At 39.7% G+C, this 27,966-nt stretch overlaps 1 protein-coding gene across 2 annotated transcripts; it reads left to right on the top strand.

Moving 5' to 3' along the window:
* The first annotated feature begins 386 nt into the window (after positions 1–386).
* RYK (receptor like tyrosine kinase) lies at positions 387–27,736 on the top strand. 2 transcript variants are annotated; one of them, XM_081007304.1, is made up of 15 exons: positions 387–597; positions 8,951–9,072; positions 10,279–10,378; positions 12,126–12,260; positions 14,085–14,141; positions 15,126–15,270; positions 16,562–16,662; positions 18,918–19,043; positions 19,888–19,974; positions 21,153–21,222; positions 21,912–22,044; positions 23,102–23,211; positions 24,090–24,249; positions 25,009–25,145; positions 26,558–27,736. In XM_081007304.1, the coding sequence occupies exons 1-15, from the start codon at positions 402–404 to the stop codon at positions 26,667–26,669; spliced, it is 1,791 nt and encodes a 596-aa protein (XP_080863430.1). In that variant the 5' UTR covers positions 387–401; the 3' UTR covers positions 26,670–27,736. The 2 variants fall into 2 exon arrangements, with proteins under 2 accessions (XP_080863430.1, XP_080863429.1); XM_081007303.1 differs by having other exon boundaries at positions 16,562–16,663; positions 18,910–19,043.
* Positions 27,737–27,966: the final 230 nt, after the last annotated feature.

The raw sequence follows: 27,966 nt of genomic DNA, 5'->3' as shown, positions 1-27,966 counted from the left end.
CAAAAAAACCCCAAACCCCACCACTAGCTCGCAGGAGCCCGCCTGCCCCTTTTGCGCAAGCGCGGGAGCAAAGAGAGGCGGGCTGCCGCGTCCGCCGGCGCTGCGCGCACGCGCACTGGACTGGGGGGAATAGGCCTCGCTCGCTCTCTCGCCTGACTCGGCTCCGCCGGAGGGGCGGGCGGAAAAGGGGGGGGGGTGCGCGCGCGCGCGCGCGCAGGGAGGGAAAAAGAGAGAGAGAGAAGGGAAAAGAGAAGAGGCTGCTCCATGACTCCCGGCCCTGAGAGCGCGGGCGCGCGCCGCGGCCGGAGCATGAGCGGCCGCCGCCGAGTGTGAGGGGCTCGCGGGTGGGGAGGGGCGCCGGGTTCCCTCCCCGCCCCGCCGAGGGAGCCGGGAAGCGAGCGATGGTGCGGGGTGGCCGGGGAGATGGAAGCTGCGGCGCGGCTGAGGCGAGGCTGCCCTGCCGCCTCCGCCCCTTCCTCCTCCTCCTGCTGTCGGCGGCGGCGGCCTCCGAGGCTCCGGGGGGGTCCGTCGAGGCGCCCCTTCCCGGGCCCGGCCTGAGCGTCTACATGAGCCAGGAGGAGGTGCGGCGCCTCATCGGTGAGTGAGGGGCGGCGGCTGCCTCTCCGCGTGCGCGCCTGCCTGCGAGGGGGGGAGGGGCCCCGCGGTGTCTCCGTCCAGGCTCGGCTTCCTCCGGGAGGGGAGGGGGATCCCGAGAGGGCCGTGCGGCGGCGGGTGGGGGGCGTCTGGCCAGGCACCCCCTTCCCCGCCTCTCCCCGGCTGGTCCTGCCTTCGTTCCTTGTACGGCCTTGCTCTGCTAATGCCGCTCAGCGACTCGCCTGCTTGCCAGGGCTTTATGAGAGGGGGCTGGATTTGGGTTTCGGGGTGGAAACAAAATACGTGGCTGGGGGAGGGAGGGGGGATCTAATGGCTTCAAATGTGCTTCACGGTGCAAATTCCCAAATCCGCGCTTTGCAACTGCCCGGGTGAGGCGCTGACATTCTCCACCCAAAAGCCACCCAAACTACTTCATGATGAAGGAGGAGGGAGCGGGAGAAGCCTAGAACCAAGGCCAGCAGCAGCAGCAGCAGACTTTCCTTGGCGGGTGGGTGTGTTTTGCAAATAGGGACGGTCGCACTCAGTTCAGACTCAAGCCCTTTTACGTGCTACAAGGGTTGGTTTGTGGTACTGCTTGTACAGTGCATACACAATAAATTATTTTATGCAGCTGTGCCCTAGAAGTTCATGCTGTGAGATGCTAAATCCTTAAGACTTGACTGGGTAAACACTTTATACCTTATGTTAATTTGTTTATCTTGTTCCTAGCATATTGACTGCTTTATGAAATATACCAAAATATGGCAAATTTTGCCTACACTCCAAAGTGAACAACACTGAGATTCTTAAGTAAATGTGTTTTTGGATGGAAGGGTCAGTGATGGCCTTCATTTTGTCACCCTGGTCCTGCTTAAGCCTTGTTAATGGAATACAATAAATTTGTGAAATCTCAGTCTAAAACACAAGTCACAGAAATAAAATTTTATGTGTCATAGCACATCAATTTATTCCAGTATGTATTTTCAAAAAATGAATTTGATAACATTTGAATGGCACATTGTATATCCAGATACCTATTATTGAAGCTATTGATTTGTACATGCAGTAATGAATATTCACACTCTTACAAAGACATATTTTACTCAGGAGTAAGCAGTCCTGCAAATATGTCTGCAAAAGTTACTAGCTCAAAATAATAATTATTATCTCATTTTTTCATGTTTACATTGATGTTCCTCCCCCTGTCTCTTCTACATTACAAAAATTAAAATATAACTGTCTGGTCTTCTCATTGAAATGCTTACTTGCCTCAGGTGACTAGACAAGTGCGTGTTTATAAGTCTGTGGTTAACTAGATGTTGGGATGGGGAGAAATGATAATTAAAGTAAGCAATCTTCAAAACTGAAATTTGTCAATACATAAAGGTAGTTTGATGTGGGTGATTTTACTTCTGTCAAAGAAAGAAACAGTTTTTCACAATTTGTTTATAAATTTGCTACAGTATAACAGTGTTCTCTGTACAAGTCTATTTTCGTAGCTTGGAAATTTATATTATTAACAACATTTAGTTATTAGCCAGATGCTTGTCTTTAGATGTGCTGGCTTGCTCTCCTGATGCTGCCTTAAACTAGGTAATTTGTCTGAGGTCACAGAGGCTTTCTATAGTTTCAAGGGGGCCTGAGAATAGGTTTGACCAGGATATCATGGAAGTAAAGAATCACTTATGTGGAAGAAGGTGCTAAGCGTGATTAAATAAGAAACTGACAGAAGACGGATTCATGTTAAATTTTGTAGGATGGCTATAACTGCAGAAAGAGGGGTGTTACAATGTGTTCCTGTATGTTTGCCTAGCAGTTCTACTTGATAGGGTTGTGTATATCTCAGACTCATTGGGTTGGGACTAGGTACACACAAACTTGCGGGAAAGTTTTCACAGTTGTGAATGGATAAAATATTCTTCATAGAACCATAGAGTTAGAAATGACTGAAAGAATGATCTAGTCCAACCTCTTGCAATGCAGGAATCTGCAGCTGTCCCATGTGCAAATTGAACCTGTGACTGTGGCATTATCAGCACCATGCTCTGACCAACTGAGCTATCCAGTGGTGTAAATCCACTCCAGTCTTGTGTAGGTGTACACAAGGCACTTTAGGTCTACCCAGATAGACTGATGTGGCAACTTCAAATGTTCATAACTTCTCTCTTTTAAAGCTATCAAACAATGGTTGCAGGACATTATTTTCTCTGGTAGGTCCCTAAGATTATTACAAGACCTCCTTTACTCACACCTTCGTAATCCTAGTAACATAATTGTCTCCACTTTTTCAAACTTATCTATGGAACAAGGATGACAGAAATCATTACAAAACCAGAACCTTTAAGATTCTAAAAATAGCTTGGGGGGTCCAGGCATATCAGTAGTACTTCTGCCTGTACATCGCCAGTTGCCTGTTCCTGTTGCATATCTATGATATTTACTTCAGCTGTAACTCTGCTTTCCTGTGGACTTGTGCAGAGAATATTGTATCACAGAGAAATTATAAAACAAAAAGTGAAAAGGCCTGTTTTCTTTATAATTCTTGCTATACTTGTCGTAGCCTCTCTTCACCAAACATTTTCAAAGCCATCCTATCTCTTAGTTGATACATTGCAACTTACTGCTCACATGGTATTGGGGAGTCTTCTGGTAATAATGTACTGCAAACTTTTAATTAAAGATAGGTACAGTATCTAATGATTTATGCACAGGTACTGAAAGTTGTTTCTGGAGTACTTGAAGCTTCCCTTTCAGCAGCTTTCATTACTGAATACCCAAACAGCTTAGAAAATGCTCTTTTCAAAAGCATTTGGTGGGGGGGGGGGGAAGCTGGGAGGGAAACTCAGAAAAGCTCTAGCATATGTTCACATCTCTTATCACTGCCTGATAAATTGTATCCAAATGCCCACTCAACTGAGCTGTTTTAACCTGATTTTCAGCTATTCTCTTACCCATGGCAGTCACCTGCACGCCACATTCCTGCCTCTCCTGTGGAAAGGCATTTCAAGGTGCTGCAGTTGTTGAGAGACTAATTTATTGAATTGGTGTGTGAGGGAACAGAATATTTGTTAGTGTAGCACCAAACAATGGTTTAGCATTCTAATGTTTGAAGAGAGCCAGTGCTTGTTAGGTGTCTTATTTTCCATTAAGTTTGAGCTGCTAAATAAAGTACTTACATACTATCTATATTTACTCTTCTATTTTGATCTGATATTTAGATACAGTACCTCGCAAGACGAATGCCTCGCAAGACGGAAAACTCGCAAAACGAAAGGGTTTTTCGTTTTTTGAGTTGCTTTGCAAGACGATTTTCCCTATGGGCTTGCTTCGCAAGACGGAAACGTCTTGCAAGTTTGTTTCCTTTTTCTTAAAACCGTTAATACAGTTGCGACTTGACTTCGAGGAGCAACTCATAGCACGCGGTGCGGTAGCCTTTTTTGAGGTTTTTGAAGACTTTGGTGATTTTTGAAGCTTTTCCGAAACTTTTTCGACACCGTGCTTCGCAAGACGAAAAAACCGCAAGACGAAAAAACTCGCGGAACGAATTAATTTCGTCTTGCGAGGCACCACTGTATGGATGTTAATTTGAATTAAGTGCTTCTCTTAACAAAATATGAAGATACTGCACATTGAAAGACTTGCATCTTTTAGTGTATAAGGCTGAGCTGTTTTTAAAATCTTTTGAACACAACCTTTTTAGATTTTTTGTATGTCACCATCTCATCATTTGTATGGTCCTACTTGAATATATCTGCCTGGAGTTGTGTGATATATTGCAGAACAATTATTTCTTAGCTGAAAACTGTCCTTTAACATAGTGCTCAGGGAGAAAAGATGACTACACAGTAACAATTACTGAAGGCAAAACAACCTTGAGGAAGGAGCTTACTTTGTTAAGTTGACTGTCTGTATCTTCTTTGAGGATGCTCCAGCTTATTAAATATCTAAGTCTGAGATGGTAGAGACAGATGCTAAAATGGCTGAATATGTTTTCCAGTTGTACAAAGGAGCTGTGCATGTACAGCTGATACAGATGTGTTTCACGGTTCCCTTTGCTCTTGATGAGGCAGCCTATATCCATCTGGGATCACGAGGCAGAGTGGAACTCAAGCTTAGATAAAGATCATTTTGTGCAGATTAGAGTGCCTGGATAAATTCCAGAGGCCAAATTGTTAGGGCATGAAGAAAATTAATGCTGGCCAGAACTTCATTCTGATGCCCACAAATTTGAAATACGCTTACCAACTCTAGATGTAAAAGTATGTTGATGCAGCAGAATGAATCTTTGGCAGTATTTGTTGTCATGGGATGAGCAATGACACACCAGGACCTGAAAGAACTTTAGGTGTTTATTGCACTTTTGCTCTGAATGTTCATGCCTAAAGAATTTTCAAAGGATGAATGTTTACTATATTTCTAAACACTCAGTAGTCTAATAAAATATATCATTTTACTAATTCAGTGCTGATGGTTTATTACACTGTCGTGATTTCTCTCCCCCTTCATGGTTCATAAATTTTAGTGCAGTGTGCTGTTTTTGGGTATGTTTTATATAATGTGGACAATTGCTTTTAGAGTCGGTGCCAAACTTCAGAATTCTCAGACACAGTCATTGGATTTTAAAGTCAGGACTCCAGAAGGGACTCTTAAGTGATTAAGGCCTTCCCCAAGGCTCTAAAACCTTTTGTGTGCTCCGTTACCTATGTGATGGTGCCTACAGGATGCAGTGTCTAAGTTACCTATGTGATGGTGCCTACAGGATGCAGTGTCTAAGTTACCTATGTGATGGTGCCTACAGGATGCAGTGTCTAGTGTGTATTTTCAGTAAGTGGTTCATAATCTTCTGGACCTGTGAATGACGCTATAGAGGTGGGAATCTACTCCTGAATGACTGTAGTAGATGCAGAGGTCTCTAGGTTCCTTTGCATTCTTGGTGACCTTGTTCAACCCACTAAAGTGCCTAGAGTACCATTCCCCAACCTGGTGCCCTCTAATCTTTTGGACTACAGTTCTCATCATCCCTGACCATGCTTTATGGGGCTGATGGGAGTTGGAAGCCAGTACAGCTGGTGGGCACCAGGTTGGAGAAGCCTTGTCTTGAGTCTGATTAGTAATTACCAAAATTTGAAGAATGACTGATTGATATGAGATGTCCAGTGGTTGTCTTTGTAATTAATAATGGATTTTAAAATTTGAAACTAATTTGTTATGCTTTGCCTTCAGATAGATGGTGTCTGTACAATTCTAGCTATATAGCCCAGCAAAAACTAGCATGATGCTTGTGTGCACAGTGGTGTCCTTGAGGTTCACTTGATTCTCATGAAGCCTCTAAGCCTACCCCCTCACTGCTCCCTTTTTCTCTCTTGAAAAAGTACATAGAGCTGAAGAAGGAAGTTGTAAGAGGTGCACTTTCTCACTTCCTCTTTCAGCTCTGTGTTTTTAATGATTCCAATTCATTCTCCTTGACTTTTATTCGGATTGCTTGGAAAAGTGAAGTACATGTGTGTGCACTGTCTCTTGATTGCAGGGGGCGGGGAGTGATTTATGGAAGTCAATTCCCCATGTTGGATTCATTGACATTATGTATCTGACATGCAGTAAACATTTTGGTCAAACGTGCCCATAGGCAATGTAACTTAGATGTGCAAAAGAAGAGCAAAGATAGGGGCAGCATAATATAAGACAGTTTGATATCTTCTTGCCTGTTTTTAAAAGATGCAAAAAGCAACATGAAATTAGAGTTATCTAGTTCTTAGATCCAGGATCTCTTCCTTAGCTTCCTTTAATTAGCTATGAAAGGCTGTGTACACACCATACATTCAAACTTTAATCTCCCTCCCCCCAAAAAAGAATCCTGGGAACTGTAGTGAAGGGGGCTGAGAATTGCAACTGTCTTCAAGGGAAACTACAGCTCCCAAGATTCTTTGGAGATGAAAAATCTGCTTTAAATGTATGGTGCACAGCCTAAATGATGTAGAATGTCTTCTATTTAGCGTGATTTGTTGCAGCGGGCACAATTAACAACCCTGCCCTAATACCTCATAGTAAACAAATTTATTCAGTCATGAATTGCATTGTAGTGGATGGGAAGAGAAACAAAGACATTCTCAAGGGTCCCTTTGGCACTACTGTGGCAACTGAAGGCATGAATTTTAGCTACATTAGGATTTTCGTTCCTATGTTTTGTGTATTCAATAGTATCCATGAGAATTTATATTTGTTGTGTTTCTTCTTAGTTTGTGCCAAAAGTTCTCAAATCTCTTGTTACATTTATGTCTCAACTACTAAACTTGGTGAAGCTCAAACAAAATCAATTGGTTGGGAGCAGCATAAATTTTCATGATGATGTAAGCGCCAAGGAAACAAAACTGAGAAATCAGTTGGCTGCTGGCCTTGCACAGCATCAAGTGAGAGAGGAAAGGGACATATTTGTGCAGTTTCCACCTTCTCATACCATAAGATGCACACATGAACTGGATTGCAAAATAGAAGTCGGAAATATCTTCTGCTCCATGAGACTGAATAGAATTGTGAACTGTTAGGATCATGCCAGTTCCTGTAGGTCATTCAGTGGATATTAGCTCTTGCTATGCATGGTTGTTGGTAAGATGTGAATTGTAGCAGAATATGTAAGTCAGAGGAAGGTGATTAATATAATAAATGTGATTTTGTGCACACTTGGTTAAGAGGAAAACTTGTATTGCATGTTTCCAAGTCCACATACAAAGGCTTTCTTACAAAAGTCCCATCTGAATGATTATGGATGATAGCTTAAATTTCTGATAAAGCATTCCTAACTTTTAAAAAGCTACCCACTTGTTAAAAAGAAAGGCAAACTGACGCATAGAAATTGTTTTAATTTACAGGAGACACAAGGAACATAAGCTATAAAGATGAAGATAATACTTGAATTGCTTCTAGTAATTCAAACTCTGTTGAACGTTTAGAAAATGAAACCCACCTATTGTTTGTCTGTCTTGCTCCTCAAGGGGGGGAGTTCTCACAAGAGCCCCTCTTAAATAAACAAAAATCACTTTCCCATGCTAATTGAGGAGAGCTTTTTGTATTTTCTAAAACTGCAAAGATTTAAAGCTCTTTTATGCAAGAGCCCCTTGAAAAAGCCATGGTTTTGTTAAGGCTTCTAGAGTGACATGATCCAGTTTTGTAATGAATACAAGGGTTCCTCAGCATCCTTCATTCTAAGAATGAAATCCCTGCCTCTCCTTGTCTGCTTCATAATGTGTTATGTTAAAATCTTTAAAGAATGACCTTGTATTTCTGTGGTATGGCATAAGCCTACCTTCTTGTTCTATGCTTGATTTAATTTATTCTCTCTGGTTTATGTCCAAGTGTGGAGCACAAAGATATATGTTAATGTGATTTAGGGTTTGCCTGTGCAACAGTGTTTCCTCTTAAAATCTAAAGCAAAAAAAAAAAAAGCAGGCCATGTCATGTGGTTTGCTTTAAGTTAGGTAGGATCCAGTAACAAGAAACTAGATCCTTGAGCCTTAAGCTTTCTATATATGAGCTTGCTTAATGGAGTCTGCAAGTCAGAAGAGCTTTAAAGTAGATTTGTTTAGTTGATTCCAGAAAAGTTTTTCTTTATGCCAGTTAAATAAGTTATTCAATTATTATTCTGTTGTTTTGTCTGCAGTTGATCAGAGAGTCTATGTACACGTTTCCTTGGACATTCATAACTTTTTGTAGTGTTTTCCTTATCTCCTTCCATACTTTTTCCATACTAGACATGACTTAGCCCATAGTTATGTATTTTATAGCAGCTTTTTAAAACAACAACAACTACAACCAAACATTGACACGCACCCCTTAGCCTCATCAGAACTGTGGGGAATAGGAATGCTTTAGTCCTTTGCTCCTGCTGTGGTCCTGATTGGAACTGATGTGGGATTGGAGGAGACTGCACCAGCTATACGCAATAGGAGGAAAGTTTCCATTGATGCCAAGGACTCATGAATCTATTCTACCTGAGATTTTATCAATTCCAAAGCCTGGTTTGCATGCTGTATTAATTCATATTTTATAATAAAGGTTTATTCTAGGCTTATTGCTCAGAGTGCTCCCATGCCACAACAAGCCAGGCTCTGGGTTGTTTCCTCCCCCATTAACGAGTAGAGAAGGAGGTGGGGGGGGGTGAGAGAGAAAAACTGTAGTTGATTTTAAACATTTCTTTAAATGTTGAAGGTAAATTGGGTCAAAATGGCTTAACTGGAACTAAATGTTAGTTTTCTTCCTCTTAAACAAGTAATCTTTATTTCTTGTTTACTAAATTGCCTGTGGCTGTAGCTTAGCTTTTAACTTCATTTTCATCCCCCTCTTTGTTTTAAACATGTTTTAGGTATTGATGCAGAACTTTATTATGTGAGAAATGACCTTATCAATCACTACGCTTTGTCCTTTAATCTGCTGGTACCAAGTGAGACAAACAGCCTCCATTTCAGTTGGCATTCCAAGGCCAAGGTAAGCACCAACTATTATATTATGTGGATGAATTAAGCAACAGTATTCATTGTGTGGCACTGGAGGGCTTAACCAGGGTGGGTAACCTAAGACTGAAGCTGCATGTGTAAGGTGTGCTACAGCTGGTATAACACACTGCAGCTTTGTCTGTAGCAGTTGTGGTGGGGTTTTGAGACCCTTTGCTCCCTGGAGCAGTTTCATGGATTCTGTCCGCCCCCTCTTCAGCTTCAAGCATGGAGCTGGGGGAAGGAAGCAGAAGTCCATGAACTTGTGCAGAATGTGCAGCGTGTGTCCATGATCAACATCCCATTCTCAAATATTGTCCATTTGAAAGTAAACTCAATTGCACCCATAAAACCCCAGTGTACACTTACCAAGGAGAAAGTATCATTGAACACAGTGGGATTTATTTCTTATTAGACATACACTAGGATTGCACTTAAGAAGTATAGTGTGTGAGAAGGCTTTCCTCTTCATTTCATAGGTTTGATTCAAATGACTTGTCCTAAACACAGTTTGGTTTTCATGAATGAGCTTTAGGCTTGTGTGCTGCTTCATCTTTAAATACACAAGAGTCCCTCCTTCCCTGTTTCTCAGTAGCTATAGTTTGCCCAATTCAGATATCTGTAAACCATAATTTTGCCTCGAGTTCAGGATTGGAAACCATACAACATGTATTAAATTGTATCAGTGCACACATGAGTCAGAAAAGTTGTTTGACATTTAAAAGGATAGCTGGCTTGTGGTTTGAATATTTAAATATAATTCAAACAGTGATATTTTGGCATCCAGCTTATAGCTGAAATATTAACTGTTCTAGCAGTATCGAAAACTAGGTCTTTGGGTAGATCTCTGGGGGTGAATGGAAATGTGTTTTTCTGGCAGAAAGTGATTCCCGCCTGTCACTTTGTATTGGTCATCTCCACATCTTGGTATGGTTTAGTATCTGTTCTGCTTACAGATCCCTTTTTCTGTTTTTGATCCAGATTCTACCCTTCCCCCTAATAATTGCTTGGTTGAGATGCATGTAGATTAAGGCAATGTCTGATTTCATCCTCTGAATTTAACTTGTTCATTTTTGTTGGACACTTAGCAACATGCTTCTGATAATTTGGTTCTTAATTTATCTCAAGTAGAAATCATTGCAAGTACATACCGTTTTATTGAGCATATTTTCTTTTTGGCTTGTTCTGCGTATCATTACAGATTGAATATAAACTGGGATTTCAGGTTGATAATCTATTGGCTATGGATATGCCACAAGCAAATATTTCTGAACAAGGAGAAGTCCCTCGTACTTTATCAGGTAAGTAGTCTTTCATTACACAAACTGTAATGCTATGTTCTGATGGGGATACCTTCACTGCCGTGATTCATGTGTTGGTAACCTCACGGTTGAACTGCTGTAATGTGCTTCATGTGGTTTTTCCTTTGGGATTGATCTGCACACTGCAGCTGGTTCAGAGCACTGTGACTCAGTTGTGGAGTGAAGTAGCTGAATGTGCAGATATTACTCACATGCTGAGGGAATTGCCCTGGCTGCCAGTTAGCTACTAGCGTGTGCTCAGTGTCTGCTATTAGCATATGAACCTTGGAAGAAGGAATGTAAAGTCTGTAATAAAATTAATATAAATCCCTGGACAACTCAGGTCCAGGTTTACTTGAAGGACTGCCTGCCCATGTATAGAACTGTAAGATCACTTTGATTGTGTGGGAAAATTTTACTTGTGGCACCAAACCCTACAGAATATCACAAGGCGGTGATCCCAAAATGGACATTTCCTCCACCTATTGCACATGCACCGTGGAATGCCCTTCCTTCTGAAATACAGTGGACCCTCCGGATACGAACTTAATTCGTTCCAGGGGTCCGTGCGTACCCCAAAAAGTCCACATCTAGAGGCGGGTTTGCTGCGTTCGCAACCTGAAAGTTACATTACCCAAAGGTAACATAACCCGAGGGTCCACTGTATGTGAAGCACCATCCCATCAGTTTTTTCAGATGTGTTGCAAAAACGTACATCAGGCTTTCCCTGACTTGTAAAACTGGACCCTGTTTTTCCAAGATTTCTCTTACCTGTTTTCAAGTCTGTATTTTTGAGATTTGCTTAGAGATTTTAAGTATTAAGCTGTTTGGGGAAAAAAATATAATAAAAATAAGCTAATTATACTTGGAGTTGACCTACTGAAATGAGTAGACTCAAGTAACTTCATTGATTTTAGTGGGTCTGCTTTGAGTATCTTAGTTGAAACCCTATATAAGCAATTGTCAAGTTTCAAATCTTGGTTTCTTAATCTTTGAAAAGAATTCAGTGTTTTATGTGGGTATGTAAGTTATTGTCCATGTGCCAATTTTGAAATTCCTAGTTTTATGAATACAATGTTTATAAAGTCGATGTGTTATACCTGTGTGTTGGGGGGGCATTTACATATTCATATATTGAAGGTAGTCTGTATATCACTAGTTTGTACAATAAAATTAATTTGAAAAGAAGGCATTAGAGAAAAGGATGATTTGAATATAAACCATAGTTTGTTTAGTGGAAGCGCGGTTTGTCTAAATTCAAGCCAAATTCATGGAAAATACAACTGTCAATAGCTCCTAATTCTGCTGGCTATATACTGTCTCCAATATCAGTGTTAATGTTAGTGGCAGCGACTGAATAGCAACCACTGGAAAGCAAGAGTGAGTGAAGGCTGTTGCACTCATATCCTGCTTGTGGCCTCTCACAGGCATCTGGTTAGCCACTGTGGGAACCAGGATACCAGACTAGAAAGGACTTTGGTCTCATCTAGCAGGGTTATTCTTAACTTTATTAAGGAACATGAAAGGAGGAATCAAGAAATCATGTCAGTTTTTTAAATTACTTTTAAAAGTTACCCTGAGAGCATTTTTGGCTAAAGGTATAAATGCCTTAAATTTTTTAAAAAGCTGTAACAAAGGAATTAAAAATACTCAGGAATTAAGGCAGTTTTGCACTGCTGATTTAAAGTGTGTGGTTTTTCATTTTATCTTTTAAAAACATGTATGTATGTGGCTTTTCTATTTACAGTGTTTCGGGTGGAACTCTCTTGCACAGGCAGATTAGACTCTGATGTTACGGTACTAATGCAGCTCAACATGACCATTAATGCTTCCAAAAATATCACAGTCTTAAATTTCAAACGAAGGAAAATGTGCTACAAAAGTAAGATATTTTTATTCACTGTTCATATTAAAGGGGCAATACAGCTTTGTAATTTTTTTCACTTGCATTGCACACAGCTAGAGTCCCTCCACCACCACCCTTTTCCTATTCTTTCCCTTCCCTCCCAACACCAGAGAAAGCAAGTGTGTAGGAGCTGCCACCAGTATTGGGAGCTGTAATTTGCCTAGTTGGAAGCAGACATTTCAGATCTGTTTAGATTGGCTTTGAGAGTACTGGACAGACCTGTTTGAGCAGTGTGAGGTGAGGGGTGTTGGGGTCAGGGGTGTACTGGAGCAGAGAATGTGTCAAAAAGAGCTTCCAATAAATGTGGAGAAAAGAATTTCTACAAAGCTGAAGGAAAGTGCAGATGAAAGAAAATATAATACCCAATAACTGCAGTGAAGACTGTAATTGTCTCTAAATGCCATACTCTATAAAACACAGGAGTTTTGCTGCAAACTTAGTAATATTGGCCTATTAAGGGGTTGAAAGAAAAGCGCAAACTTTTGAAAAGGCTTGGCTACTGTTTATTGATTTTTGAAAACATTGATAAATGCTCAATACTAACGTAATTGATTTAATATATTATGACGTTCCAATATTTTCTTTTTCAACTGCAACTTGTATACTATTTTTGTTTAATTTTAAAGGAATTTTTTTTGTATATTGTGATACGATGTTTAAACTTGCTGGCTTATTGTACGTTTGTAAAGATGTCGGCAACGTTATTTATTTAAACCCTTTTTATCCTGTTCACTGCAAAAAGCAATTCCATATTCAAAAAAACAGCACAAAAACCAACATGAAACGGCATAAAGCAAGGCAATTCCAAACCGATGCAATCTGACAATACATTTCCGCAGAGGTCTGGGCAAATAACCAAGGCTCTACATGGTGACGAGCTTCCAACAATGTGTGTGCCAGTTGTATTTCAGAGGGAAGGCAATTCCAAAGCTGAGATGCCACCACCAAGAAGGCTCTCTCTGCTGCACTTCCAGCCAAACCTCAGTAAATTTACCAAGCCCAGGCAATCTTGGTACAGGGTCTGGCCTTTAAGGGGAGCAGGTGATTTAAGGGCTTTGCTTACCAGTACTAAAACTTTGCAGCAGTATCTCAGTAAAAGGGGTATTGTTGACCAGAGAGGATTATTACTAACATTGGGAATGCAGGAAATCAATATTTAAACCAAGATGCATGACTGGAAACAGAAGCTACCCATAACCAATATGCTTCAGACCTCTAGAAAGGTGGAGACCTAGGGAAGGGTTAACATCATTGGCTACATTTACGTGTCATGAGAAAGTTTGGGTTGCAGGGTAAATAAATTTCTTCTCAATAGCATCTACTCATGGGAATGAATAGTTGCAATGATTACAGGAAAGCTTGAAAGTTAAATATTGTGTTCCCATGAAACACAAAGGATGAAATACAAATGTATCCATGTGCTAAATCTATCCCTGTTCTGTTCTTGGGTTTTACATCTGAAAGTTCAGCTTATGTTCTTTCATGGGCACATGTTTAAACAAGGGTCAACCATCGGAAGTTAGCATTGTATTTATTTTTTATTTCAAGGCAAGTAAAAGGACCAGTCTGCATGCTACTGAAATCTTGTGGTTGGTGCTACTATGTGGTATGTTACTTCCTCCTTATAGTAGCTGAACTACATTGAATTCCCAGGTTTGCCAGAGCTTGACAGATATTTTTTTGACTTAGTATTGATAGAAGATGGAATAAAGTGTTCTTCTGTTCATTGTCTTGGTATGAAAAGTAAAATTCAGAGGAAAAGTGATATCAAATGTCCCTTTTTACCCCTTTTGCCTTTAGAACCTGAGCTAGAAGTAAAACCACCAGTATTGGACAAAAATAGCAGCAAAGCTATTTGTAAGTAAATGTGTTTCATATTTTTCATATTTTTAAATGAACCATAGATTCATAGATTCATAGAATCATAGAGTTGGAAGAGACCACAAGGGCCATCGAGTCCAACCCCCTGCCAAGCAATGAAATATACCTGAAAGCATTATTCGTATGCAGCATGCAGGAGAAGTTGAGGATCTTTGTCATTTTCTTTTAAAATCATCAGTCTACATAATTCAAACACATTTCTTCCCCTTTTGCTGTTAGATAAGGAAAATTGGTCAGATTTTTAAAGAGACAGACTTTTTGTTCATTAATGGAAATTAAAAAGTATAAATCCCGAGCAGCTTGTACTTTCGCATTTTTGTATTTCATGCTTCTTTTATTGATTATCATGTTGTGAACCAGGTACTCCACCAAGCAGATCTGTAAGAGATTAGTTTTGCTACCAGCCTTTTTATGGAATGTATTTTTGAATTTGCATGTTACATGGCTGCATATTTTGGTATATGAATTGAATTCCTGTGAACAGTAAATAGAGAGAAGGCAACTTGCTAGTGAAGATATTATATTACAAAAAAACTCCATTGGCCTTTTGGTGGAAGCAATTTCATAATTTTTTCATGTTGAGTTATTAGCATAATTAGCTGAGTTCTTTGTAGTGGAGGGCATCTCTCTGTCCTTGGTACTCATCAGTCTTCTCTTTTTGTACTTCAAGGAAAACAAGGCTTAGAGAAGACTTTAATGTAGAGGTTTTGTATCTAAAGGCTATGATGTTTAGTTTTTCTAGGCATCTCTTAGTGACTGTTTTCAATATTTTATATTTAGACTTCTAAAACTAATCTTGGAAGTCACTTTTTTCCTTCACCATAAGCTTAAATTAAACACTACAGTATTATAGGAAAATAAAAATAAACATGTTACTTATTTATTTGTATGTGAACTTAGCTGAAGCTGGCAAATGTTATATCCATTTTGTTGCAGTAATGCTTTGCTCTTCCATTTCAGTTGATCCTGTAAATGCAGCTCCCACCACTTCTACGCGTGTGTTTTATATCAGTGTAGGAGTTTGCTGTGCAGTCATATTCCTGGTAGCAATAATACTAGCTGTTTTGCATCTTCACAGTATGAAGAGAATAGAATTGGAAGACAGGTAAAGAAAAAATGTGGACTTCAATTTTCTTTCCAGTTTTCATGTTTGAGACGTTATATGGACTTCTTGATGCACTAAAGGTAGCTCCTAGGCTTTGGCAGAGTTGACATTGGGAACTTAATGTCAGTGCAGTATATAACTTATTTTTCAATGTTCCTAGATAATGCAATACAAGATTTACTAAGTTATCAGGCTGCTAGCCATGTTGGCTTAATACTACCTCAAGTTTCAAAGGCAGTATGTCTCTGAATACCAGTTGCAGGGGAACACAAGTGGGAGAGTACTATTGCATTCATTTTTGTGGACTTCACATAGCCATCTGGACTTTGTGGACTTCACATAGCCATCTGGCTGCCCTCTGTGAAAACGGGCTGCTAGCTACATGGGTGTTGAGCCTATGCTAGTGGGGCTGCTCTAAGGGACTGGCATATTCTATGAAATAGAGTTAAGATTAATCATAATAGGTTCCAAATAGCACTGGTTAAGGAATGCTGATACTTCTTGGGATTCTACCACCCCTAGATTCTCCATTTAAATAATATTCTTAAGCTTCATTTCCTTACTTACAATCTGAACATCCCTAACAGTTGGACTGAAAGTGAAGATTCTTGGAGTAAGGGGTGATTTATTGGTGTGGTGGGGAACCCTTTAACAACATTGAAAATATGTTTTAAAATGTGTGGCTGTTACTCTTTTTAAAAAACGGATGCATTTCTTTATTGTGGTCATAGTTAATTTACAAAGACAGGTTCAAATACTCAATAGAGGGGTCCCCCCCCCCCAAGTGCTATATATGCACAGTCCAACTCGTTTTCTCTGTTGGGGATATAAACAAGAACATTCTGACTTCTGTTGTACGTATCACTAGCTAAACTCTGGAAAAATGCTTGGCCCAGTATAGTTTCCTTACATCTGTTCTAATCTATTTGAAACCTATAACACATCAGAACTCAATCTACAAACTTAAATGTTTGGACTTTCCCAACCAAGCTACAGATTTTGTCTTCCTTTTCGGCAAGATTTGCAATAGTTAAAGGTGTAATTGCTTAAATTACGGTTGATTTGATTGAAAACGTTATTAATCAAAATGCTATTTGAATGCCTTTTCATGTTCTGATGTTCATTTAAAGTATTACAAGCTTTTGACATTTTTGCTATATTCAAGTTGAGTTTTGGAGAAGTCCGGTTTTGTTAATCTTTTTTAACTGCACAACTGAAGTGGTATCTTAGCCTCAGCAAAAGTTAAGTGGTTGAAAATCAGAAAATGATTGTGTTTTCTTTTCCAAAACAGCATTAGTGACAGCAGTAGTTCTCAAGGCTTATCTCAGCCCTCAACGCAAACAACACAGTACCTGAGAGCTGACACTCCAAACAATGCAACACCAATTACTAGTAAGTGTTAATCTAATTACAGATACCCACACACCTCAACTTCCTATGTGTTAGTCTTCATGATCTAAGAGACCATACTGATGTTGACTAGCAGGAAAATGTGTGAAAAGTCTAGAGTTGGCATCCTAGTGACCTTTGTTTCTCTGGGCTATAAGATCACAATACTGTACATTGTATGAGAAACGAGATTCTCAACCCATAGAGAACCCTGACTTTCTTCAAAGGTTCCTCCCTGATTCTCCTATATAAATGTTCAATCCCCCTGAAGGAGCTAACACAGGGATGACATGCTTTTGCCAATTGCATGTAGCTCTGCCTGGAGTGTCTGTTTCTTTGCTAGATCTCAGCCTGCACTTATTTTCAGACTGCTGGCAAAACAGTTAATGTGTACGGGTAGGATGATGACCATCAAATCATTTTTTCTGTGTGTTCTTCTGTGCTGCCTCAGATTATTGACATGCCCATGCCCTTTTCCTTTGTGAGACTGCAGCAGACACTGTTGCCATGTGTTCAAACTTTTCTCTGTATATCTAAGGACTAGAATGCATAATTGTTAATTTTCACCATACTTTTAAATTGGTTGAATCAATTGACTTGGATCCTAAAATAAGTTAACTTCAGTAAGCTCATGAAGGACAATTTGCTGCCCCCACCCGTATTCCTTCAAAAAGACTGGGGGATCCCCCTGAATGATGTGGGTTCAGGCGTAGGGGGAAAAGAAATGTTTCCTGTCCCATTACACTCTGGGTGCCCACCCCACAATTTCAAGAGGTTCCCAGAATGTACCACAATACTACAAATGTTCCCAAAGTGGGTTGAATGATAGCATCCATCATCACTGCTTGTGTAAGTAATTTTCTTATCAGTGGATTTGGCTGTGTTCTAACTTCATTGTTAGAGGCAGTATGCAATGCCAATTGCAGGAAATCACAGATGGGAAGATTACTGTTTCACTTGTGTTCTGTTTCTGGGTCTCCAGATGGTGTTGGGCTATAGCCTCCATCATCCCCAGACAGTGGGGCCAAATATTCTGTGCCTCTGTTCTTGGGGCAACAGTTCGTTAGACTGCACTGCTGTTAGTAGTTTCTCTTTGACACTTCCCTATTATGCGGCCACAATGTAACCATTAAGATGTGCTAGATCAGAAACTGTTTGAAAGGACAATGCCCTAGCAATTTCATACAATTAGGATAATGTTTGATTCTAAAAAACCTCAAGGAGGTTTCGAAAAACAGTAATATCTATGAGTGTCTAGATCGTCTGAGCCCATTAGACTAGAATGGAATACCAGCAAGAAACGGTTCTTGGAAGTAAAGGATCAGTCTCTGCAACTGCAGCTCTTTGAGACATTGGGAAGAATTGGGGCAGGAGAGTTTTTTTCGTTTATGTAACCTTTCCTCCTGCTGAAGAGACCTCTCAGTTTGCTGCTATGAATGTTCCAGATTGACCATCTGCATAAAGCTTCGTCCAGTCTACATAAACAGAAGTCCTTGTGAAAGGCGTTGGAACATTTCTTACTAGAAGCCAAAATAATTTTGAGATGCTTTACCAATTTTTTTAAAATTATAAACACAGGATTCACTTTGCATATAGCAATTGTTGAATGGTTTCTTTAAATGTAAAGGTTCATCACTGTTCCACCCGATGTGTATGTCTTTAAGGGGCCAGAGCAAGGGCCAGAGCAAAATAACGAGACCCAGCTTTACAGCTGTGAAACATAGCAGGTGCTGCTGAGTTGTATTGATTAAGCTGTGTTGGTAATTGGGTTTAGTATATAAGGAGCAGCACCTAGCTCTCCCATTACCCTGGGGGATGGGTTGGTGGTTGGGTCTGGTTTGTTGTTGATGTAGTTAGTGTTTAAGGAGTTTTTGTTTTTGTAATTAAAACCTTGTTTAAGCTATTTTTGAGTCCCTTTTTAATGCATGGTCTCCCCAGCAAGCTCTCTGCAGCGCTGCCATACTGCAAAAAGCCAACAGCAATGTCTTCTAAAGCCCAGAAGAGGGCAATGTGTTTGCTTTCTTGTTTGTTTCAATCTTGTAATGTGTATGATACTCAGTAATTAACCAGAAGATCATTATTCTTATTGCATCCTGTGGCAAAACATTAAATACTTTAAAGGTACTATCCAGGGCCATAGGTTTCTTTTCCTGCATGTTTTTTTTTCTTCAGCATACTTTAATCTCTAGATAATGATGAATACTCCTATTTACATTTGGTATTTATATTGGTATTGTTTGGATCTGCTGGCTCCTCAGGTTATCCTACTTTACGAATAGAGAAGAATGACCTTAAAAGTGTAACATTGATGGAGGCAAAGGCTAAAGTAAAGGACATAGCAATCTCCAGAGAGAGGATAACATTAAAAGATGTTCTTCAAGAAGGTACGAGTAAACAGTTCCTCATATGTGTCAATATGCAATCAATCAGATGATATGCTTTTCATTTTTCTTGGCCTTTTCTGTGTATTGTTGATACCTCAAATGACTGGTGGTATAAGTAGGGTGGATTGTTTAAATAACCAACAAAATGGGCAGGTTTCTAACAATGGTTCGGCCATTATATCTAATCTAGACTGATGTGTCCGATAAGTGTGCAATTCCATTTTTAAGAGGTTAGATGTGTAGGATTATGTTTTGTACATAATGAGTTTATCCATACTGTTTTTGAAAAGCATACTATATTCATTGCTGCTTATCCTGGGTATAGGGAATATTATGGGGAAATTGAATTGGGCAAATACATCTCAAAACTTTTCTGACGATACATCTTATTTCTCTGAAATCTTGGTAAGGTGCTTAATGAAACTAAACTGGGAAAAACAGGGCCTCATTTTATTTTTTCCTAATCTTCTGGTCAGTCTTGTAAACCAGCATATTTTTTAAGGTTTGATCAGTTTCTCTACTAATCTGTGAGCTACATTTTTGCAGGTAATCTTACTAATCCACAATGTTAGCAAAAGAGGGTTTCACGGAAATGTTAAAACTTCTATTGCTTATGTTGGCAATCTCACTTTGAACTCCTCTAAATTAGATCGGCAAATAATGGTTGAAGTGCCAACTATGAAAAGGTTGATGAAATGCTGAACAAAGAGGCCATGGATGGATGTGAAGTTTCACAAGAGGAGAGTCCACTGCTAACCTTGATTTCCCTTCGCTGTTGATTTATTGAATGTGTATACAAATTTCTGTTGACCTCATTTTCTTCGTTCATTGCTCTCATCCTCAGGCACGTTTGGTCGAATTTTCCATGGAATGCTAATAGAAGAAAAAGACCCTACTAAAGAAAAGCAGATGTTTGTAAAAACAGTAAAAGGTAGGCTTTCAGCATGACTTTCGTTCAGCGTTAGGCAGGTTATAGGATAGTCATTGCTTCTGCAAAATAGTTCTTTCTTAGATGTATTGAAAAATGAATGTTGGGGCAAAACCTCTTCCACAATCGCAGAATTCCAACAGGTCGCGTTCTAGTAAGTTTTCTGCCTCTGGCTTCAGTTTATTGAATTGGGTGTGTATATTTCAGGTATGTATTTTGAACCAAACATGGAGACCCCCTAAGAAGTAGAGAGGGGCTGGTTTGGTGGGCTAGTACATACTTGGGAGACGGCTGGCTTCCATTGAGCCTTGGGGAAATATATGGTTGAGGGAAGACTACTCCATAGTCTAGTAGGTTAGCCCTGCAGCTTGGGAGATAAAAGGGGACACAGGAAAGAAAAAAGGCCTGAATGGTAAGTAAAGAGGGACCATAGCACTAGCTAATTTTTGTCTAGTGTGGAATATGAAGCTCATAGCCCCGAGGAGACAGGAAGTTACAGGTCCCAGCAAGTAAAAATGAGTGAACTATTTTCAGTGTTCAGCTGATTGCCAGAATTCACTGGTCCTTTTTGACATGAAGCTTTCATCTCATGGCCCCTCATCTCAGCCCCCTCAGAAGTTTTGTGGAAGGACAAGGAAGGCAAGCCACTGCCTTAAGTTTATTATAAAGATTTAGTGACCACAGACCGTGGCAGAACGCAAGTTCCCAAGTCCAGATTCTGGCATCTCTTTAAAAGATTTGGGGTATCAAGGCTGAGGGAAAGACCTTGGAGAGGTACTACTGGCCATAACGAAGAGTTTGTGAGCTAGGTGGATCGTTGTTCTAAGGCAGCTTCATATGTTCCTCTCTGTGATCTCTCCCCACAAGGGGACTGTGACAGCCTTTTCTTTTTTACCCACCACACTGCAACATTTTGTCAATTTCATCTTAAGCTATGTGACTCATGCTTAAGTCCTATTGAAAATAGTGGGACCTAGTTCACAAAGTCTAACTTAAATCCCATTGATTTCAATAGGATTTTTAATGCAATTAACTTGGTCTGGATCTTGTTCATCAATAATGTTTAATATCTTAGTATGTGATTTTGCTATTTGAGGATTTTGAATTTTATGTGTGTCTGTCTGTTAGCTGCTTTTTTTTTGCCTATGCAAATTTGTTCTAACAAGCTTTTGCCTTTTTAGATCAGGCCTCAGAAGTTCAAGTGACAATGATGTTAACAGAAAGCTGTAAACTCAGAGGTCTTCATCACAGGTTAGTGCTCTTCAAAATGAAAGCAAAGTTGTTTTAATTTGTGTTTGGGAATTTGATGGCTTATCACCTAAAGTTTAGTTTCACAACAGTCTATTGAAAACAGTTATTAATTATTATTCTGCAAAAACACTTCACTAGACTTCAGTTTTAGTCTTCATGTGAGCCATCTTCAGTCAGGCAAAGTGCAAAATTGAAGGTGACTGGAATTGAAGTGTACTTTGCATATGCTTCATTCAAGAATTCTCAAATAACGAATTTGGCCTATAATGCAATTGCGAAAAGCTATTTGGTTATGATTGCGAGCAGTGTTTGTACTTAAAAAAAGGGGTATACATTTTCCTAAATTATAAATCAAGGAAATGGGATACATGGTGGTAATTGTGCAGTACAGTGGACCCTGCAGACACAAACTTAATTCGTTCCAGGGGTCTGTATTTACCCCCAAAAGTCCGCATCTAGAAGCGCTGATTCTGTGCATTCGCACAGCGCGATAGAGCACTTCTGCGCATGTGCGCATGGCAAAACCCGGAAGTATACACTTCCGGGTTTGCCGCGTTCACAACCCGAAAGTTACGTTACCTGAAGGTAACATAACCCGAGGGTCCACTGTACAATTGTGGGACTGTTGGTTGAACAGCTAATGGAATCCCCACCACCACCAGAACCAACCAGAACTATATTTCTTTCAGAAATCTGCTCCCCATTACTCACGTTTGTATAGAGGAAGGAGAAAAACCAATGGTACTGTTGCCTTATATGAACTGGGGGAATCTCAAGCTGTTTTTGCGACAGTGCAAACTGGTAGAAGCTAACAATCCTCAGGTAAGAAGTGGCTAATGTCGAATATAAAATAGTTGGTCACCAATTTAGATTTAATTAAAATTCAAACTGTCGAGTTCATGGTGAATTTCCAAGGGATTCATAGGTATGAAAAACTCATTCAGTAGAACAGCCTTTGCCAACCTGGTGCCCTCCAGAAGTGTTGGACTGCAGTCCCATCGACCCCAGCGCAAGGCTCATGGGAGTTGCAGTCCAAAACACCCAAAGGACACCAGGTCAGTGAAAGCATCAGTAGAGCCGTAGGAAACAGACATGCTAACAATATTTTAAAAACAATTTGCTTTAATGTTTCATTCTCTGCTTAAATACATGTTGCTTCTTAAATACAAACATAGGAAAGTAGTGTAATAACAAGGGGAAGGCTGAAACAGCAGGTGTAATCCTAATATTCCCAGTCCTGCTAGGGCAGCTTCTCAAAATTGTCTTAATCTCTTCTGCTTCCCAGATTAGGAAAGCCAACATTTGTGTTTTCAGGGGCCACATTGTTCTTCAGAGGGCCACCAGCATATGTCGTTGTACAAACTAATTCCATCACAAGAGGCTTGTGACACAGTAGATGTCATCTAGCAGGAAGAGCTTCACAGTATGTGCTTGTTAACATACTCCTTCATCTCAGGATGCTGAATTCTGAGCCCAGTGCAAATAATCAGACTCCTGTGCCTTGTGAAAGCTAGAACAGAGCAGATCACAGTGACTTTCACCTAACACACAAAGGGTTCTGTTCTCCCTTCTCACAGAAGTGGTAGCAGGAAAGGCAGCAGAAATTTTGTTAACTCTGGTTTTTGCCACTATGAAAGCAAATTAGATATGGTGCCCCTGAGTTTTGGGACAAGCACCAGCAGTTTTCATTTTATCGGAAGGACAACCTCTTTGGATCTCTGTTTTTCAGTGAAAATTGACAGTAAGAAAAGCTTGTACTTTGGACAGGTAGCAAATAATGACTAAGCTAGGAATTTTTATTCAAGCATATTTATTAAAAAAAATTAGCTCCACCTTTTCATTTAAAGGAGGTTTATAATTATAATCTCTATTTCTATAGGCAATTTCACAACAAGATCTTGTACATATGGCTATTCAGATTGCCTGTGGAATGAGCTACTTGTCCCGAAGAGAGGTCATTCACAAAGACCTGGCTGCTAGAAATTGTGTGTAAGTACTGAAGTGTAAAGGGCTAAAGACACTCAGTTGGGGGCAATGTAAAATACTCCTCTAACGGGTCTTCTGTCCATTCACTGTACAAGTCACTCTTTCCCATTGCAAGCTGATAGCTGCACCTGTCTGGCACAGCTAGATTTATGTTTAAGGTGCAGCATAATAAAGAGATGCCTGCAGAGAGCACCACAAATCAAAGTATGAGGTATCGCAGCACTAGAAGAATTTAGTAGGTATCGGCCAGCATCTACCATATTTGTGGAAAATATGACCATGTTGTTTTAGGTTGCTTATGCAAATGAATTGTTGTCTTTGCTTGCCATTATTCCATAAAAAGCCAGTTCCAAATGTTTTCTCTCAGTATAATGTGACAAGAAACAGAAACTGTGCTTGAGATATTGTAGATAGGGGGTGCTTTGATTCTTAGCATTTGGGCCAGTAGGGCCACCCCCTTGTCTTAATAGGAAAAGCTAAGGTTCACAGTTGCCTTTATGCAATACCATTTTTGGGCATCCATCCATCATTTGTTAAGAATTTGTAGTAGTTGACGATTGGCAATAGGCTACATTCCTGCACATGCTGTCATTCTATATTTTGACCGTCAAATGGAGCAATGAAATAGGAAGGTATCACGCTACCAATATGCAGTTTGTTAGGTTTTTATTTAAAAATAAAAAAATACTTTAAAATGACATCAAGGTTCTTGATACATGTCTTACTCCAAATTGTTTTTGCACTAGGCATAGTAGGCTAGAGTATGTCTAAAAATGCCTTGTCATTTCCTGAGTGTCACCTAGATAGTGCTGCTAACATATGACTGTAAAGAGCTTAACTTACCCATCTAAGTGGTTGTCTGTGTGTATTTTAATATACAGCATTGATGATGCACTTCAGGTGAAGATTACAGACAATGCCCTGTCCAGAGATCTATTTCCCATGGATTATCATTGCCTCGGAGACAATGAAAACAGGCCAGTGCGGTGGATGGCTCTTGAAAGTTTGGTTAACAATGAGTTTTCCGGCGCTAGTGATGTGGTAAGTTAAGATACAGTAGCAGAACAAAAACATATTTCAGGAATCAACTATTGAGTGCCATCAGGAGAACCCCAGAACAGCAAGTGAGGAGAGGAGATGTGGGAATCGTTCTGTCCTGCAAGTCAAAATGCTTGCCTTGATTGAACAATTGCACAATGTAGAATTCCTCCCGTATATTTTTAAATTAAAACAACAATGAGAGTTGTAAAAATCTTCATACAGAACAACTTACTTGTTAGGTAAGCAGCCCTTGGATAAACAGCAAACCCACACTGAATATCCTAGTATTCGTTTTAATAAGGTAAGTTGAGGAGATTATAGAAAAAGAAATTTGAGGCTAATAGAACTGGGAGTGATGTCCAGTGTTGATCATACCCAGGGTAGACCCATTGAAATCAGTAGGCCTACTCTTGGTATGACCTCTGGAGTTTAGTGGCATGATAATAGGAAACAATACACACACCACAAGTGTTGAATCCTTTAAAAATATGTGCAATTCATATTGAGACATCCAGCACACATGTTTTGTATTTTGGAGTCATACCTGAGTAAAAGCATTAACACAAATATCTCTGGTAACTGTTAATAGGTCTGATAGGCCATTTTACACCACAGCAATTTACAATTGTTTGTTTTCAAGCTTTATTTGAAATAAAAGATGGACTGAGCCCCTTATTTGCAAGAAACTGATACTTGTTTGAAAGAAATATGAAACATTCCTAAAATCTAACCAGTTATTATATGTGATACTCTTTCCAGTGGTCTTTTGGAGTAACCTTATGGGAACTGATGACTTTGGGACAAACCCCATATGTAGATATCGACCCCTTTGAGATGGCAGCCTATCTAAAAGATGGATACAGGATAGCTCAGCCAATCAACTGTCCTGATGAATTGTAAGTGACTGTTAGAGTTGCATAATAATTCTTAAGATTGTGTATGTAGGTGGAAAATAATGTCTATGATTAGTTGGTGCGAACGAATAAGAACTGTGTTTGAAAGCATTATACATTCTACATTAACTGGACTTCATTTGGGTATAGTAGGGTTCGGCACGATGCGCATGTGTGTGGTAACACGTCAGTTGGATGTTCATAAATGGGAAGCTGCCTGTATGTTGGTGTTTTTATCCCTCTGTGTCTTGAAGACTGGGAAATATGGTGTGATTAGTGAAGTCCTCAAAAGCAATCAAAAGAATGACATTAGATACATGCAGTAAAGTGCAACTCATACTCTTGACTCAGTGAGGACCATGTGGGGAACAACTGAATAGGTGGAGAATATTTCCTGTTTCTTATATGTGTGATACAGATTTCTGTGGTTGACATTGTAGTAGTCCGTGGTCCCTGTTCCACTTGTTCCGTTGCTATGGAATAAAGTTCTATCCCTCAATTCATTGCTGAAGTGTATTGTCACTACTTTATGGTTCCTTCTTTTGGGGACATAAGCAGTTAATCTCAGTCTTAATTGACTCATACTGATAGTGGTGTTTCAGGTTCTTTTTTATTGTACTCCTTGGAACTACTCTGTTAGGAGATGGGGCTGCTTTTAAAAGGAAGATTGTGAAGTTGCATGTAATTTTACATTTCCTAAAATCATTCATGCATACATGCACATACGCAGCACTATATCTTCTGAGAAATCATTATAGTTTCTTACTTAGTAACCCTCAAAAACTATACTAATCTGACCACTTGAGGCTTAAATTTTGAGCCTGTTATACACTGAAGCAAAATTTAGTCATTAGATTCCTATCCTGGTTCAGTTTCTGCCCACTGTATTCCAGAGGTAAGGAGTCATTTTTAAGGCTGTGCTAAAGTTAGTTTGCTATAAGCTGCTGATAAAGATGTTTCTAAAAATACACATAAATTTAAAGTGGATCTCACAAAAACTGCAAATACTTAAAAGAAAAGAAATCTGAAAAGAACAGAGAAGATACACTGTGTTCTTTTAAAAGGGTAACCAGCTATGAGACATTAACTTGGGGAGTATCTTCACTAGATGTCACTTGCTGTAGATTTCTAATTTTCACACAGGTGAAAATGTGAAATACTTTCCATGTTGCTAAGGTCTCCAATACTTACCACACATTAAAGTGTATGGCAGGGGATGAAAATATCACACTTTTAATACCTTTACTTACTGTGTGTTAATTTGTTGGAAGCTGCCCAGAGTAGCTGTGGGTAACCCAGTCAGATGGGTGGCATATAAATAGGGTACTATTAATCTATTATTAAACCTGTGGCCGAAGGGCTTACCACTTGTGTCAAGCTTACTTACCTTTGTTTGCTTTTTTTTTATCATCCAGATTTGCTGTGATGGCTTGCTGCTGGGCACTGGACCCTGAGGAGAGACCTAAATTCCAGCAGCTGGTGCAGTGCCTCACCGAATTCCATGCAGCATTGGGAGCCTATGTCTGATGCCAGGCATACACACTCTGCTCTACTTGGAAAGGGACGCTGTGTTCATGTAACAGTGAAACGTGGTGTTTGCATCTATTTATATACACTATAACGTCTATCTAAAACACATTATTTGGAAGTAGGCTTCACTGATTTCAGTGGATTTTTCACATAATGCGAGTAGGATCAGGGAGCCCATGTGTGAAGCAGAGACACTAACTAGAAGATTGCCTTCTTCCAAAATCACTGTGCCTTAATAAAGCAGTCTGGCGTTTTTTGTAAGGTTAGGTTTTATTCTACGTGTCACTTAAGTGGAAATCAGACATTTTAATTTCCCAGCCTGAAACGTAAGTATAAGAGACTGGAATGTGAATTGGATGAATTTTTGGCACTGTTAAAGAAGATGCAAACTTAATTTCACAGGTGCTTGAACTGATGTATGGGGGCATTTGTGTAAAAATATAAAGTGGCAAAAAGAATTTCTCCTTCCCCCACACCCCAAAAAAGACTTACGTGTGCTGCAGCTTAAACTATTTAAAATGACTTGACTGGTTTTGGTGTTCAGGTTTGTAGTTGGAATAGCCTTTTTTTAAAGTATCCATTTCTTTTTTTTTTAAAGACGACAGCACAATATGGTTGGAACCACAAGTGGCCTTTTTATTATGTTTTAATCCCGTTCTTAAACAATTTTTTTTTGGGGGGGGGGGGAAGCTTACCTCCAAGATGCATTATTCCCCTTATAAAAGTGACAGACAGTTCTACGAAGCTGTTTCCAGTTTACCTCAAGAGTAAAATGGAGCCTCATGTTGCAAGGCTAAAACCGCTTAGAGGTTTTTTTTCTGCAATCAAGCGGTATATAAATTTTATGGAAAAAAGAAAAGTGCTAGAGGCCTTCAGAGAAGTGCCAAAGCAGCCCTCTATTAGGAGCCTTTCACCTCGGACTGTAGAATGCAGATTTTCTTGTTAAAAAGGTACTGGTTTATGTGTTTAGGATTTTTTATGACCTGAAAAGGAATTAAATATATAAATATATAAATATATTTGTAAATCCGCATTTGAAGAGTAAAAATATCTGTATATTATGAGTTAATGAGAAACTTCATCCCTGATACTGTGGGGTTGTATCAAACTTACCATGTGATGATGCATTAATCAGCACTTGATGCAAATTCTGGGGATGGCTGTAAAGCCACTTGATCATCTCTTGAGCATAGAAGCCGTCACAGATAATGAGAAATGTTATTTCTCTGATCCTGTACTGATTCATTATGCCTACAGAGTTAACATATGCTGATTGCTGACTCAAGTATTTTTT

This window comes from Podarcis pityusensis, assembly GCF_964106645.2.
Source record: "Podarcis pityusensis genome assembly, chromosome: 5".
In the NCBI taxonomy this organism is placed as follows: Eukaryota; Metazoa; Chordata; class Lepidosauria; order Squamata; family Lacertidae; genus Podarcis; species Podarcis pityusensis.
Note: the sequence above shows the minus strand (reverse complement) of the source record. Positions and strands in the feature narration are given on the sequence as shown.